The sequence below is a fragment of the Neopelma chrysocephalum genome, unplaced genomic scaffold (genome assembly GCF_003984885.1).
Source record: "Neopelma chrysocephalum unplaced genomic scaffold, ASM398488v2 Primary Assembly neopelma1_76, whole genome shotgun sequence".
In the NCBI taxonomy this organism is placed as follows: Eukaryota; Metazoa; Chordata; class Aves; order Passeriformes; family Pipridae; genus Neopelma; species Neopelma chrysocephalum.
In genome coordinates this window covers 7,136,576-7,151,296 of record NW_020897737.1, presented here as the reverse complement: position 1 = coordinate 7,151,296, position 14,721 = coordinate 7,136,576, and the positions used below count along the sequence as shown (strand labels likewise).

Here is a 14,721-nt window from a genome sequence, read left to right as displayed (position 1 = left end):
CCATTCTCTTTTCTGTCAGTCTGAGCCTGTTGAAATACTGCTGTGCAGTGGAGCAGGGGACAGAAGGGATCACTTGATGACGGAGGGAATACGTACTCTTCAAATCCATATATCATATATTGTAAAACACAATTGACAACCTCCTTCTGGTATAAATCACATGCTCGAAGAATCTCTGTTTTCTTTATATCAGAGTCAATCAGAGTACATGGATGTTTACTGTGAGGTTAATCACCTGACAGTAATTGCCTGCCTGTACTGACCAAATAAATCAATTCTATACAACAACAACAAAAAGATTCTGGTTATTGAGCTCAAATAAATACGATTGATTACTTGAAATCTCCCAAAACAACATAAATTATAGTATTTCCAGACTTATCTAATTACATACCACAATTCACTATAGTTTCTGTTAATGGAGAGGGCAAATGAGATACATTGAAAGAGAAAACAAACTTTTCACCATTAAAGAAAGCAATTCAACCTAATGCCCAACACAAGTGTGTTACTAGTTGCTGGTATGCAATAGATTTGTATATTAAATACTGAAAAGGAACAAGAAAAGCCCACAAAATAATTTCTCTAAGATTTGTTTCTTGGTTTATTAGGTATTTTGAAGGTGCAAGAACTCATACATGTAGGTGTCTGTCAGCCACATGGATCTAGTTCACCTCTAGCATTCCAAGAAAATCCTTATTTTGCCTTCTTTTATGAAATTTACTGTGTAACTACACAGCATTGCATAGATCATTATGTACTCCTGTCTTCCATTGTTATCCTATAATTCTAAAGGCTGATTTTCTACCTTAGGTGTATGTTCAACTATATGTTTTACGTATTTTTAAAACAGAGGTTGGAGGTCTGGTGAGGAATTGAAAATTCAGTGGACCATTCTTCATACTGTTCTGTGGACATCACTATTACAGTATATATTTTGTTTTCATCTATAATGGATTTTACGTATTGATATGGTAGTTTTAAATGCAGATTATATTCAATGTATCTTGTTCAATTGCTGTTTACTAAATTATAGAGTTTTTTATGTTACATAATTACTTTGTGGAACTTGATACTTCAAAATGTTTTTGAAGCCAAGACTAAATGGATTAAAAAAATAATCAGACTAATGGAAAATAGGTTAATTGGTAGCCATGGTGAATGATAATTGAGATCAGGAAGTTCTTGAACTATAAACTGCAGAAAGTGGGGACAGAATACCAGGGGAATAATGCTACTACCCCTCAGTCATGCCCTGCTCAGGCATCTGTCACACAGGTGCAAAGGTCTCACTGGGACAGAGCTGCTGCTATTGGGTTGTGGCTACAGCTGTTCTCACATCCAAAGACAAATAGAGCTAATATTATTGAGCTCTTGCTACAGCTATTTTTAAATCCCAAGGCATTTAATCACATGAAGAAGTATGATAAGATTATTAAATCTTATTTTCTGTTAGAGGTAGTGCTTGCTGAATTTACGTGTTTGTTGACCACATTTTCCAGTCAAAAGAAAGAGCTCCCCACAATCTTTTGGAACAGAATAGAAGTCAGACTTGTCAAGGTGTTACAGATACCACTGTGAAGTATTCGTACAGCTTTAATGTATGAGCTGTTCATATCTAGGCACACAGCAAAAGTTCTGTGCAAATGACTCAAATACACACAACACAAATCACAGTATTCAATATTTTTTGTATAAATACAGGAGATATAGCAAGATCCTGTAATTACCTGTAACTGTTAATTCCGTCGTTCTTCTGACAACAAAGTATCCATATTTTAACTCACAAGTGTAATTTCCAATGTCATCCTCTCTAACTTCCCGAATGACAAGAGTGTCCTTTTTAAACACAATACTTGATCTCCATGTCTTTGACTTGCATTCCTGTTTAAAGATAATATAACACTTCAGTGACTGTGCTGTTACACTTAAAATGGACCACTGTTTACAATGCTGCTCAAAGCCAAGGGGGCTAGGCAACAGCCCAGGCTAGTCATAAACTTTGTATACAGTAAATATCTAAAAATCCAGTCCATTTGGGTTTTGATTAAAAAGAAAAAAGACCGGAATTTTATCAGCTGATTTAATATTTGTGCCTCTGTCAAGAACAAGGAGTTGATTCCTTTGGTGGTTTTCTTTTGACATTAGTTTGCTGAGTGGTTCCCATTTAATTAATGTATTTACTATTACACTTATGCCTGTGATCTATGACTTTTATACTGCCAGCAGCTTCAGGCAAGGATTATTTTTTTTTCTTCTTAACAATTTTTTTTTACATTATAACTAAAAAATTTAGAGAAGCAGAAGATGATGAGAAAGAAGAGAAATATATATATATATCTTTCTAAAACCATCTAAAAATCAAAGCTCTCTGAACTTAGAAAATGTGAGGTTTTAATCTACAAAAATAATGCATTACAAACACAAAATCCAAGATGAGAATAAGCAAATAATTGGTTACATTTCTCCTATCTTAGATATGCTGTAAGTTAATTTGAACCATACCTCTCTAGGCCACAAAATTTCCCTTATTAGATAGCATAGCCTTGTAAACCATAATTAATAGCATTTATGTTATCAGGTAAATTATCAGACTTCAGAAAAATAATTAGAATGTATACCAGTGCATACTTAAACTAGGACTTCCTATATACACAGACATCTGTAAAGGTCTATGTAGGCAAAATACACAGAACATAAATTTCCGATTTACTGAAGAGTTTGGGGTCTTTAAATAGAGAACTGGAGTACTGAGTATTTAATGTAGATAGCAAGAATTGAAGAACTCAAGCTGTTTTCATAGAAGTTCCTGTCCACTACACACAGGTAGCTCTATTTGCAAGAACTTAGCCTTTAAGTAAAGATCTAGAAATCAGTACATAATAGTAAGATTAAAAAAAACGAAATAATTTTTGCAAATATAACCTTAACTCATGCAGAAACCAAAGTTTTGGTATTATACACTGAATTTCATGCTGCAAAATTAAGCCAATAATTCAGGTAAGAGCACGCACAGATATCTTATAAAGTTTACCAAAGGGAGCATTTGAATTTCTTTCTCAATTAGTTCGTTTTTCTCTATCATTGATTCTGCTGTCTGTTCTTAACAAATTTTAAAACAATCAAAGTTTCTTAACACATCTAGATCATGAAAATCAAAAGAACACTGCACGATATCTTGTTGAAGGTATAGATCACTTGCATTCCTTACCTTATACCACAGAATTTCAGGCTCCCTAAATGGAAATAAAAAATCCTCAATTTCAGGGCATGAGATTTCCTTGCTTTTGCTAAGTTCAGCTTTCTCAAAATATTTCATCTTTGAATTGTAGCAGAGTCCAGTGTCATTTTCACCCACCGTCAGAGAAATGGACACTTTCATACAGTAAGTTGAATTTCTGTAATGCAATAAAAACAGAAAGAAAAGTCTAATATGAAAAAAAGAATAATTGCCAATGCACATGACATTGTTTTTTATTCCAAGCAAAAATTAGAAAATTTTGTGTATTTTATAGCTGTTCATCATAATTTTGCTTCTTTCTCACCAGTAATTACAATATTTAGAAGGCGCTGATTTGCTTTACCCTATGACTAAAGGTTTATTTCTCCCTTTCATCAAAATCTTTCTAATATTAGTGTCCTTACTGTGTATTTGAGAACAATTTCCCAAAAAATAGGTAAACAATAACAGATCCATGTATTTACCAGCGAAACTATATAACCAGCTTGCTCACAGACACCATTATGGCAGTTCTCAGGAAGGAAGGGATCATACTGTAATAGTACAGGCAAATGACAAATTGGAATCAGAGCCCCACACCAAGAGCCACCTATTCATCAGCTCTGAGCATTCCTTAAATGGGAAGTGGTGGCCTTTTTGCAGACTTTAATTAAAAAGAGTCTTGTGACCCTTTTAATCACAGAATGAAGGATGTTTCCACCTAACACACACCAACTTGTTTACTTTAGCCTTTAATCCCCACATCCCAGGACAAAATGTTGTTTCTGCATTACCTACAGCCTGCATTATTTTGTGCTCTCTCCTGAAACTTATTACTGACTCTGCTCCTGGATGTTGATAAGCCAGGCAGTCAGAGAGTAGGAAACATTGTCTGCCTTCCCACATTTCACTGTGTGATTTAATTAGGCTCAGAGACAAAATTACTTAAAATTTATTTATTTATTTATTTTCTTTTGAGTTTCCAGGTGGGCAGTAAATGAGTGTGTAAAGTTGAGTACTCCCCAGGAACACACTGTGATGATGCGAGATTTCTCTCCTAATGTTTTGTAAATGCATTTGACCCTTGATCTGCTGAAAGAGGATCCTGCAGAGAACACCGAGGAAACATTCATCTCCTTATCTCCATTCTCAGCCTCTATGAGCTGATTGCTTATTTACAACAGTGTATCAGACATGGGAGAATCTCAAAATTCCATTTCTTAATATGTTTCATTTCTCTGTTCAATAAGAGAGAACAGAAATGCTTAAGGCTAAAGAATAAGAATACTTAATTCAAAGAACTTTAGAGTTCAATTCTTGTAGAGAAAATGTAACCCTGTAAGGGAAGCTCTGTAAGTCACTATAAAATTAGAGAATAGTCTTAGAAAGTAAATTCTGGAACAGAATGACTCTTAGCTATCCAGTTAGTTCATGGATTTTTAAGGAAAACATACACAAAATTATTTCCTTATAATGAAGCTGTAAGTACAATTTATTATCCTGTTCAAGAATCTGTCTGTATAAAGCAAAGTTATTTAAACTTTATGCAAAGCAAAGAATGAATTCACCGAATATGGATCACTCTTGCTGCTTTTAAGCTGTTAAAGAGATGATCACCATTCTTACCTGTACATGCAATTAAAAATCACCCAGTTTTTAAAGGACACTTTTTCATTCATGTACCTTATGTTATTCCTTCATTAGGATGCTACTTGGAATATTTTTTTTTAATCATGTGGTTTGGAAACATCATAACAAGTCGCCTAATTCTGTTTTTCCAAATTGGTAAAATTCTTTTCCTTTGCTCCTGAAAGATCTAACCCTTGGAAATGGGGAGAAGGCCTGAACAATCCATCAAGCTCTGAGGTTCAAGAGTACACTAAATAGATGAGAAGATTCTGTTATTGGATGACAGGGAGCAATATATAGGGAGGTATTTGGCTATACAATTTTCACATTTAAATATTTTCTTTTGATCCTTCCTATGTGTTTGAGCATTATGTTTTGTTCATTTTACTGAACCTCATTATTTAAGTATTTCTAGAAGGACCTAGCAGGGTGAAAAACAAACAAACAAACAAACAAAAAATGGCACTTAACTGTCTTTTCTCTGTGAAAACAAGGTAAGTAAAATTGTTACATAGGGAACTTTCAGAATTCAGAGTACATTGTGCAAAAATTATGATTTGATGTTTTGATCTACTAAAAAACTCTGTTCTGAAACAGTGACAATGTCAATTGCCAGACATAGAATTCCTTCTGGTGCACATCCAAGTTTCCATCGCAACAGCAGATCCTTTACCAGATGCAGCTAAGGCTTTCTGCTCCATAAGAGAAGTATTTTGGAAATATCCCAGAATGTTTAAGTTCATTGTTTGAAGATGATGTTTCTAAACTGTCAGACACAAGGTACTAAAAAATTTTGGGTGGATTATTTGTTAGCTGACAAAGAATTTGAATGTTTCTTTCAAAAGTCCAAAGTATCACCAAAGGAACCTAAAGTTCCAGATGCCCACTGGTGAGACAGATTTTATTATTCTGACTCCAAATACAAACTGCACTGTCATTATGACTCATCTCATACTCTGTGTCAGAAACCAAGGGTGTTGGGTTGAAACAAAACTCAGAATGACACAGAAGGCAGAGCAACACAAACAGTATGAGCAAAGGAAACCAAGCTAATGGGCTCACAGAACTGAAATACAGAAAGAAAATTAAGCAGTCCCCAAGTGGGAATGAAGAAGAAGAAGAAGAAGAAAGAGGAGGTGAATTTGCTGATTACAGCTAGAGCATGAAGGATACAGTAGATGTGAAACCTCTCAGGTAGCAGAAAAGGTAGCAGGCAGCAGAGCCCTCTGGCAAGCATGCAAATACCGACGAGGGTAAAAACTGTTCATGTGTTAGAATTAAGAAAATTTTCTGTATTTCTGTTAATGGAGGTATCAGATAAGAAACAAAAAACTGTACAAAAATCTTTATGTCATGATCTAAAGGCATTTAATAACCTGTATTAGCTAAAATAACTGTGCTTTAGGTCATCACATGATACTTTTGGGGGGTTTCTTTCATTTGTTTGCCTTTTTTTTTCTGAATATGGTAATAAGAAGAAGTGACAAGTTAGTCAATTTTTTGTTCTCTAATCAGTCCAGTCACAAATGTAGTGTACCATTTGTTAGAACCTTTTAGTATATATAAATGAAACTTTCCATTTTCTTCTTTTATTCAATAGATTTTCAAGCACTACAATAGTGAGATCTAAACAGTACAAAATACAAAAACAGAAAGCAAGAAGCTGTTTGGGGATTTTTATTTAAGATAACAAGTCCATTTAAATCTTAAAAAGAAGTTAAAATAACAGGTAACTTGATAGAGAGAAAAGGAGGGGGAAGAAGATGAGGCAGTGGGGGAAACAGACAAGAGAACGCACATGGATCAAGAACAGCTTCTCTAAACTTAAGCTCTTGCAATATTGACCTCTAAATTTAAAGGAATTGCTTAGAAAACTAAGCACTTAAACCATGATTTCTTTATAAAATACATCTCTGAAATGGGCCAGGTGAGTTACTCTTATGAAACTATGCTTTTTTTCCTCCAAAAAAACCACTGGTTATTGTCAATCTCCTCTTCAGTCTCACCAGAGAGAGCTCAGGAGTGGATTTATACAGCTCAGTACTCCCCAGGCAGCATCCCTCATCATCCCTATTCATGACAGAAGAAGGGAAATTGGGACTCTACCCATTGCTTGTCCACTCTGGTGATTTGCCATCATGCTATTTACCATAGTAAACAAACTGAAAAGTAAACAGGAAGCCAAAAAAATCTCTTCTATGTTTTCCCTCATCATACCGAGTCGGAAAAGTAACTTTATTTCCAACTCCTCATAAACTGGACATTAAAAAGAAAGTCTGACAAAACTCTTTTCTTCACAGCTTTGTTTTAAATCTTAATAAGTGAACATAGCCACTGACGTCAATATCCATTTTCTATAAATGGTCCATCCCATTTCTGGGGAAAACTTTTGTTGACTTCATTAATTAGTTTTTTCATGGTTTTGCAGACACAATTTTGTCCTTTTTCAGTCCAAGTAACTTCTGTTAGAATTATTTGGATGCCTGAAAGCTGGAGAGTAAAGCATTCATTCAAGAGAGAAACAAAAACACGTTATTGATAATCTACTCGTGCTCTTGGCCGGTAGCTCCAAAGGCTCTTTGTGAGCTTTAAAACTTTAGCACAAAAATTTTTAAAGCCTCTACATTAGCAGTGGGGTTGTTTGAGGACATGCCTGAGGCCTTGGGCCACATGGTATGTGAGGAAGGCCAGCATACCATGCTGCAGCCAGAATTGCTATCATGCACTGAGGTCCCCTTGGTGGCAGGATCTGATGCCCCCAGCAGTCTGTGGCTTCCGGACCATTTGCTCAGGACAGCAGTTCACAAACTTTATATGCAAAGTTCCCTTCTGGTGGGTTTGGTTTTGGTTTGCTTGTTGTTCTTGTTTGGTTTTTTCCCCCCAAACTCTGGAATGGTTGACTCCCACACTCCCTGGCTCTGACAGCTGAAATTACAGATTACCTTTTCCACAAAGCTTCCGGAGCCAACTGAGCTGCCAGTGCTGGGGCAGTGCTTCAGGCATGGGGAAGAGAGAAGAGAAGTGGAAGGAGGTGGACAGAAGCCGGCTGGAATTTTCCTCTGTGCTTTAGAAATTATCTCCTGCTTCCATACCCTGGGGGGCCAACCCAGTTTGAAAACTGCTTTTGACCTCAATTGAATTACATAAGCACTGATTTCTTCCCTCGAGGGTCACCTAATTATGTGCATGATACTATGAAATAACCCAGTGCACACGAGCCTCCAGGACTATTTGAATATCAATGCTCTGCAAGATACTTGTTGTAATAGGTTTGAATTAGTCACACTAGAAAATATTGTTTGGTTTTAATGCCCATTTCCATCCTTGGAAGCCAAAACCTTCACATTTTATCTTCTTCTGACACAAGCAGTACATGTTGCCATCCCAAGTTTCCTCTCCAACTCTGCCAGAAGAGGATGTCAAAGTACAAAATCTAACTGCATTAGAATAACACTTGCCTTGTGTTAAAGGGAGCTACTGACTGATGTGAAAGGCCTTTTATTGATGTTCTGAGCAATAAGAATTAAATAAAAATTAGCCTTTAGAAAGGGAATTTAATTTTCTTATCCTCAATATACCTTAAGCTTCTTTTGTGGGTAAACTAGAAAAAACATATGTGTAAATGTTTATGTTATTGACTTTTTTAAAGTCTAAGTGAAATCTATTCCTTTACAAGAGCTGGAATTAATCTGATATTGATTTCCAGATTTTAATAAAACATCACTTTCTCAGGAATGCTTGGACACAATTATGTCATTAATCTTAATTAAGAACTTGTACTGGCAATTATATGGAAAGCAAAATTACATAAATTACATAAAATTAACTACTTTCCCTATCAAACCTTTTCTTTGAAATTAAAACTTCCTTTCAGATAAAAGAAAAAAAAAGCTATATTCTTACGGTTCAGGAATATAAAAATTTTTCTATAATGCAACTCTGTACTCCTACAGTATGTAAATCTAAATACATTTCATTTGAAATGAAAGCTTTTTTACAGATAACTTTTAAAGAAAAGTCTCATATTCTTATAACATCTGTTGCTATAATCTATGTCTATACATACATGCTTATCAATCAGTCATATTAGGAATTCCAGTAATTGTAAAAGTAATCAGAGAGAGCATATGCTTCAAGAAAGTTACCAAATAAAGATTTTAAAAGCACATTAACACTACACCTGTATGTTACTCATCGTGAATAACAGTAATTTTTAAAAACAGCTTTCTATTAAAATATATTGTACAGAAATTCCTGCAGAGAACAGCACTTACATATGGATTGCAAGTAAAAATTTTAGAGGTTGTTAAAAAGAATAGGAATAAATCAAAAAAGCATTGTACTGCACACGATGTAAATGGTGAGTAAAATATGGATTACCACTAGTCTGAATTTAATAGTACATTTAATATTTTAGTACTACTTACAAATTTAGTGCTAAATTAGCTACTCATTTCAGTAAGGCTTCCCAGGATTGTTAGTGAAAAAATTTTGGGCCAGTGAGTCATGAAGTGCTAAAATGGAGATGTGTCAGAATGATACTAAATATTTTCACTGCAGTAGATCAATGTATATTACCAAAAGAGACAGAAGTATAAAAAGCTGTGAAGTGTACCCTTACAGATGAAAATCCTTTTAGCTTTCTACAAACTGCAGTAGGGAGATAATACCTTAGCATGAAACGCCTCTAGGTATACTATCTCCTCATAATTCAGGAGATGATGGCACTTGCTTTTTCTTGGGAACCAATGAGCATGAAAAAGAATAATTTTTATACCTTACTTAGCACCGTGTGCCAGAACAGCAGAAATGCAGTACTGTGGCTTCTTTGGAAAATTGTAAGTTAATAGTTTTATTATTCCTCCAATTTGTTTCATTTATAGAATCACAGAATCACAAAACGGTTGAGATTGGAAGGGAGCTTTGGATGTCATCTGGTCCAAACCCCTGATCAAGCAGGGTCACCTTGCCCAGGAGCATGTCCAGATTGCTTTTGAACATAAACAGGGATGGAGACTCCCCAACCTTCCTGAGCAAAGTGTTCCAGGTACAGTCACTATCATGGCAAAAAGTGTTTCCTGATGTTCAGAAGGAATACTCTGTTTCAGTTTGTGCCCATTGCCTCTGGTCCTGTCACCAGGCAACACTGAAAAGAGCCAGGCTCCCTCCTCAGATATGTGTATACATCAGTGAGATGCACCTGTGCCTTCTCTTCTTAAGGCTAAACAGTCCCAGCTCTCTCAGCCTGGGCTCATAGGAGAGATTCGCTTTTTCCTTGATCATCCTCATGCACCTTCACTGGACGCTGTCCGTGTTTCTCTTGCACCAGGGAGTCTGAAACTAGACATTATACTACAGGTGTGGTCTCACCATTGCTAAGTAAAGAGGAAGGGCCATCTCCCTCAGTGTGCTGGCAACACTTTGTCTAATGAAGCCGATGTCATCATCGGCCCTTTTTTGCTGCTGGGGCACATTGCTCGTTCATATTCAATGTGGTTTTCACCAGAACCCCCAGGTCTTCTCCTGCAAAGTTGCATATATTGTTGCTCATGGCACATCTGTTTTCTCAGGTGGTTTTTCGCTTGTAGTGGGTGGAGTGGAACTGTTAAACAAAAATACTTTTCCCAAGTATTATATAAAAGGGACAGAAAAAACCCATACAGTTGGTATGAGAATGACTGGAAAAAATGCCTACTTATTGAAGGTAGAGGCTCTTAGAATTGTTTACTGTTTGGTGCAACTGTGCATGCTTGAGCAGCTGTGCTTCTGTGTTCAGGAACAACTGAGTGTTGTTACATCCCAATGACTCAGGAGGTCATCAAATACTGGAATGTCTTTATCACCAAATCATCCCTCTTTCATATGCAATCGGCCTTCTTTTACAGCACTAACACTGAAAACATTACTGAAAACAAAGATGCTGCTGAATGGCTCCTCCCTTGTTCCCTCTCTTTCCTTGCTGAACTTACACAAGTGCAGCCTACAGTCCTCAGCTAAAGGCAGATCCTGTTGTTCAGTCTCAAATACTAAGTTAGAATCTTCTGTTCAGCTGTTGAGCAGCTGCATAAAGAACATCCCTTGAAGGTGTCTGTCTTGTTTCTAAATGATTAGATATTTATCTCTTGCTAACTCTGCATGAGTGTGTTCTTTTCTGAATAGACATTTCTCATGTTCCATTATAAGTTAAAGGTAGATATGGGCAGATATATCCAACAATTATGACATTTATTATACATATTAGAAGAATTACATTTGTACATGAATAAGGTTCCCTTGAAGATCTCTTCATAACTCTTTCCCATATCTACCAAGTAAAAATGGGAATATGTGAAAAATCATCACATTTATTTGGTTACTGCTTCAAGGCTAACTGTTTCCTAGCATACTGATGCCACTTCCCCAGACTCCCGAAAATTCTCTAATGGAATTTCATTACAACCTTGAACTAAAAAAGTAAATAATTCCAATACTTATGACTTCCACATTTGTAAAAAAAACCCAACAAACCAAAACCAAACAAACACATGCACATGCACACACACACACACATGCACATGCACGCACACACAAGAAAGAACAAACAAACAAAACCCCAAGATCTCAACACACCAGTTTTAGTTATACTTGTTTTAGCCTACTTTCCTAAGAAGAAACAACAATTCAGAAATCAGTCAGTCTTCTTTACCAGTTGCAGGATTAAAAAGAAGGTAGAATGACATCTCATAGATGAACGTAAGAGCATTGCTGTGGGTAGGTTGAGCTAGAACTCAAAAGAAAGTAGCATTTCTGCAGAAGAGGCAGGTTTTGGCAAAGCTTAACCTGCTACGAGAGCAGAACTTTAGAAATGTGCAAGAATTTTAATGAAATCTGTCCAACTGAAGACCTCAGAGGAAGTCCTGAATTTTCACATAACAAATCCACTAAATGCAGAAAAGACAGAAGGATTTGAAGAAACAAATCATTAAACAAAGGAATATAATACAATTTTGATTTTTCCTTCATCTGAGGACTATAAAGTACATGAGAAACTTAACTATTAACGATTTTTGACTGTGTTCATAAGAATAGCCTTACCACAAAATAGTTTCCAAAATTGCCTGAGTGTGATCTGTAACAAAATGATAAATATTTTTAAGTCCCTCAAATTTAAGCTCTAAAATGTGATTCAGATCCACTTCAGGTTGTAGCTGAAGATCAGAGTCATGGAAGCTCAGGCAACAGAAACCGATATTCAAATCATGTTCATATCAACAGCATCCCTGAAGACAAACATAGGCAAGCAAGGACTTCCACCTATCCCAGCTACCTACTTCTGCCCAGTGTTGAAAGTGTTAGTTCTCAGTCCAGCCTCCAGAGCTTCTTTCCAGTTTGAATGTCTGTCCTTAAATGTACTAAAAGCCAACTTTATATCCACACATTCAAAGGAAAGCATAGGAAAATGATCAGCTTTACAGAGAAGAAAACAGAGCTCAGTGAGCCATTTTAGGTAAACGTTATTCAAGGATCCCTTGGAACTATTTTCTTGAAGGGACTGGGACAGTCAAAGGGATACACTTTTTGTTGTAAGGCTCTCAAACCATGAGTTGTGACTCCATGCTAAAGAATTATTTATTCCCTTCTTCTGCAGCCTCCCCAGATAAATTAATTCTTGTTTTCCTCATCTCTTAACATAACATGAAAAACTGACAGCTGTGCACCTTCACTCTCCTAATACTACGTTTCCATCTCCAGTGGCAAAGCTCAAGTAGAGCATGACACATTTGAGAATTCAGCAGAGCCTCAAGTTTCAAGTATATGAAATCATACTCTTCCTTGTCTCATATTATTACCAACCATCAGGGTAATCAACTGACCCAAAAATGAAAAGGTTACAGAGGCTTCAGCTGCCCAAACAAACAGTATGAGGATAAGACACAGGCAGCTGCCAGACACCATAGCTATATATTTTCATTTCTTGATTTAGTTTTCAAGCTTGCTGCTACCTCTTATCCTCAGAAGCATGACTCATCGAGACTATCCAGACATGAAAATCCAAAGTCATGTGAACAGGGGCAATATGAATGTATGAAAGCATTTCTATGCAGACAGCTTTGAATAATTTCACCTAAGTCAAGTGTGCCCACGTAAGGTATTTTCATTTGACGAAAATGAAGTTTGCTTTACACATTTTAATTCATATCTCAAACAAAAAGGTAAACTGAACAAATTTAAATGCATTTCAGATAAGTGAAAGTCCCTTCTTTTTCACTTGGACCATGACACAACATTTATGTGCCAGTGTCTTTGTACAACACCTTTCAGCACGGATGTATGAGGGACAGTAGGAGAGACCTCTCTCACATGTTGCTTCTTGGTGGTGGTCTCAGAAGAATCCACTTCATTTGTCAGAAATGCAGAATCCAGGACCTCCACTTCGGCTTGTCTGGCTGCTTCCTCCTGTACCAGCACACAGCTTCCAGCTGGGCTGGTACTGCCAGCTTAATCATCTGCTGTTATTTGTGACCTAGCTTCACCCCCAAATTCCACACTATCTAAATATAGGAATAGCTGTATAACACAATTTAGATCATTTTATAAATACACCATGGCTCAAACCCTTACCATCAGTTTTTATAATTGGCAGAGAACGAATGAATATATAAACTCCTTCTGCATAGAAAATTTAACCTATATTTTCAGTTATGTACCACATATTCTGGTTTATATTTTTGCTTCTGCAATCTATGTCAGTCACACATTTTTCTTCGTGTTGGGAAAGAACAAAGAGAATCTGTGAATTCCTGTATTGATTAAACACTTTGTCACATTTTTCCTGGATGAATTAATATCTATTTGCAAGTATTTTAATATTCAGAACAATTTAGATTAAATAGCTATTTTCTTGACATTTGTTGAAAAACATGCCTTGTGCTTAGACTCATGATGTCTATTCGTTAGAGTCAGCTGAATCTAGTAACCAGATAGAGATCTGGAAGGGATACTAGGTAAGTTTGCAGATGATACAAAACTGGGAGGAGCTGTTAATTCCCTTGAAGGCAGGGACGTCCAGCAGACAGACCTCCACAAATTAGAGGACTGAACAATCCAACCATCTGAAGTTTAATAGGGGGAAGTGTCAGATTCTGCAGCTGGGACAGGGCAACACTGGATGTTTGTACAGACTGGGGACTGAGATGCTGGAAAGCAGTGCCATGGAAAGGGACCTGGGGGCCCTGGTCGATGGCAAGTTGAATATGAGTCAGCAGTGCCCTGGCAGCCAGGAGGGCCAACCATATGCTGGGGGGCATCAGACAAAGCATCCCCAGCCAGTTGAGGGAGGGGATTGTCTCTCTCTGCTCTGCATTGGTGTGGCCTCACCTTGAATATTGTGGCATTTTTGGGTGCCACAATATAAGAAAGATATTAAGCTATAAGAGAATAATAATCAGAAAAATCTGATTATTTCTTTCTGAGACACTCAGGAGTGTCAGTTTATTTTGTAACAGAGCTTGTTATGGGAAATCTTCCATTGTAATTATGGATCAGCAACTGTTACTCCATAACACTGATGCTTTCTGTATAATTTCTCTCTGCTATAACACTGATGCTTTCTGTATAATTTCTCTCTGCTTCGTCTTTTCTTTTCTTTTCTTTTTTTTTTTTTTTGAGGAGAAAAATAACTTATAAATATTTCACTTTCCAGTTTCTGAAAGATAAAGAGTAACAGTGAAATGCTGAGATCTTGAATAAGAGCAGAAATTGTAGTACACCAAAGAAAATATAAAAGTGTTTTGTTGAACTGTGAAAGGCACTGATGTAACATAAATGTTTTGACAAACATGATTATGAAGTCTTCATATTATATTTTGCTTCCTTCTTCTGCTGGTTGAAAT

The 14,721-nt window shown here is 36.4% G+C and overlaps 1 protein-coding gene across 3 annotated transcripts in view; it reads right to left on the bottom strand.

Moving 5' to 3' along the window:
• IL1RAPL1 (interleukin 1 receptor accessory protein like 1) overlaps window positions 1-14,721 on the bottom strand; it is a 693,820-nt gene that overhangs the window by 266,242 nt on the left and 412,857 nt on the right. For all 3 annotated transcript variants that reach the window (XM_027688869.1, XM_027688872.1, XM_027688870.1), the window contains 2 exons: window positions 3,212-3,398; window positions 1,731-1,884 (listed from right to left, as the gene is read on the bottom strand). In XM_027688869.1, the coding sequence (XP_027544670.1) occupies window positions 1,731-1,884; window positions 3,212-3,398 (341 nt within the window). The remainder of the gene's footprint in view (window positions 1-1,730; window positions 1,885-3,211; window positions 3,399-14,721) is intronic.